The sequence below is a fragment of the Megalops cyprinoides genome, chromosome 18 (assembly GCF_013368585.1).
Source record: "Megalops cyprinoides isolate fMegCyp1 chromosome 18, fMegCyp1.pri, whole genome shotgun sequence".
In the NCBI taxonomy this organism is placed as follows: domain Eukaryota; kingdom Metazoa; phylum Chordata; class Actinopteri; order Elopiformes; family Megalopidae; genus Megalops; species Megalops cyprinoides.
The window spans coordinates 710,212-712,711 of NC_050600.1; the positions used below are offsets into that span (position 1 = coordinate 710,212).

Genomic DNA, 2,500 nt, shown 5'->3' on the forward strand with positions numbered 1-2,500 from the left:
ATTCCCTCAGACACAGTGACTCAGCACTGATTTTACACGTCATCCATTCATACAGCGTAAACGCCTGTCACCTCTCTGGCTCTGCCAGCTTTTCCATCCACCATTAAGCATTTCTGTGCAGGTGGAGCAGATGGGGCAGGTGGAGCAGTGCTGTACAGGTGGGGCGGGTGGGGCAGGTGAGGCAGGTGGAGCAGTGCTGTACAGGTGGAGCAGGTGGGGCAGGTGGGGCAGTGCTGTACAGGTGGAGCAGGTGCAGCAGGGTGTGCAGGTGGAGCAGGTGGGGCAGGTGGAGCAGGTGGGGCAGTGCTGTACAGGTGGAGCAGGTGGGGCAGGTGGGGCAGGTGGAGCAGGTGCAGCAGGGTGTGCAGGTGGAGCAGGTGGGGCAGTGCTGTACAGGTGGAGCAGGTGGAGCAGGTGGGGCAGGTGGAGCAGGTGGAGCAGGTGGAGCAGGGCTGTACAGGTGGAGCAGGTGGGGCAGGTGGGGCAGGTGGAGCAGGTGGAGCAGGGCTGTACAGGTGGAGCAGGTGGGGCAGGTGGAGCAGGTGGAGCAGGTGGAGCAGGTGGAGCAGGTGGAGCAGGTGGGGCAGGGCTGTACAGGTGGAGCAGGTGGGGCAGGTGGGGCAGTGCTGTACAGGTGGAGCAGGTGGAGCAGGTGGGGCAGGTGGGGCAGTGCTGTACAGGTGGAGCAGGTGGAGCAGGTGGAGCAGGTGGAGCAGGTGGAGCAGGTGGAGCAGGTGGAGCAGGTGGGGCAGGGCTGTACAGGTGGAGCAGGTGGGGCAGGTGGGGCAGGTGGAGTTTGGGTCAGGGAGACAGGTGTGCTTCTACACTACTATCCTGTTTTGCCACAAGTATTTAAAAATGTTCTGTTTTTTGTCACATGCTTTTGACAGGAGGCAAATTCGACTGGACTGCAGCCAAGTTCAGCAAACCTCCACACACTTGCTCGTGTACGTACACACCAGGGTCTCTCTCCAGCTTTAAGACCATGGCAATGTGGCTTCACTGACTGTCAGAGCACAATGGATTTTCTTTCTGTGCAAGTGGCTTCCTGGTCCACTGACTGGTGCATGTGAGTTCCCCCCTTTTGAAACATTGGGCCCTTGTGCGTGGTCTGATGGATATGCTCCTTATTGGGGCAGAATGGACACAGTACTGTGGCATTCTGGGTAATAAAGACACTGGGCAGCCAGACTGATTCACTGTGGTTTGGCAGCAAAACATTTTATCACAATTTATCTACTTCATCAGCTCATACAGGTAATCTTGGACTGTGTTGTACTGTATTTATTTATTTAAATATTTATCTCTGCAAGGGTCCAGAGGTAAGCGGTGGCTCTTTTTCTCGTGTAACTCTCCCTGAAATGCATTTTTAATGCCAGAGGGACCTGGAACAGACAGACAGACAACACGTTCACATGCAAACACTAAAGCCATGCAGCACGATCCACAGGTCCACATCGAAAAGGGTGTTGCCAAAATGGAGATGAGCCCAATACAGCCCGATCAAGGAGCACCCCTCACAGAGAGGAGACCTACGGGGGGTGAGAGGGACAGCCCCAGAGACACACACAGCACTGCCCCTCTTAATTCCAGCTCTGAAATGCTGACCAGGAGCAACACGGCTAAAAGCTTCGCCAACACCGGGTCCAGCACTAAAATAATTACTGACACAGATTCCGATATCAGCACCAAAATAATTACTGACACTGATATTTATGCCGAAACAATTACCAACACTGATTCCGATACCAGCACCAAAATAATTACTGACATTGATATTAATACCGAAACAGTTACTGACACTGATTCTGATACCAGCATCCAAATAATCACTGACACCAATTCTAGTATCAACACCAATTTAAAAACTGACACTGACACTGATATCAGCACCAAAATAATTATTGACACCGATTCTGATACCAGCACCAAAATAATTACTGACACCGATTCTGATGCCAGCACCAAAATAATTACCGACACTGATGGAGATACCAGCACCAAAATAATTACCGACACTGATGGAGATACCAGGAGTAAAATAATTACTGACACTGCTGGAGATACCAGCACTAAAATGGTTACCATTAATAATGAAAGCAGTCCAGGCGGGCAGATGGTGTCTGGCAATGACTGCACACTCAGCCTGGGCGGGCACGCTGACAGCCACGCAGCCACGGCGTCGAACAGTGCCGAGGAGATCCACAGCCCTCGCACCTGCCCAGCAGGGTGTGGCACAGCGCGCTGTGGGCGGGGCCTGCAGAGCTGTTTCCAATCAGTGAGCAGAGGGTGTCTGCGCTGCGTGGAGGAGACGCCCTTCATGGTGTCCGGCCTGCTGCTCACCGTGGGCTTCTGCGTGGCCATCATTGTCATCCTCGTCAGCACCGGACGGGTGAGAGAGGCGGGCACTAATGCTAACGCAGACGCTACACACAGCGCTAACGCAGATGCTACACACAATGCTAATGCAGACACTACACACAGCGCTAAGGATTTTTAG

The 2,500-nt window shown here is 53.4% G+C and overlaps 1 protein-coding gene across 1 annotated transcript in view; it reads left to right on the top strand.

Moving 5' to 3' along the window:
- Positions 1 to 2,500, top strand: part of LOC118793117 (adenylate cyclase type 4-like) — a 31,241-nt gene that overhangs the window by 3,796 nt on the left and 24,945 nt on the right. The window contains exon 2 of the mRNA XM_036551120.1: positions 891 to 2,392. Coding sequence (XP_036407013.1) covers positions 1,373 to 2,392 — 1,020 coding nt within the window. The 5' untranslated portion in view covers positions 891 to 1,372. The remainder of the gene's footprint in view (positions 1 to 890; positions 2,393 to 2,500) is intronic.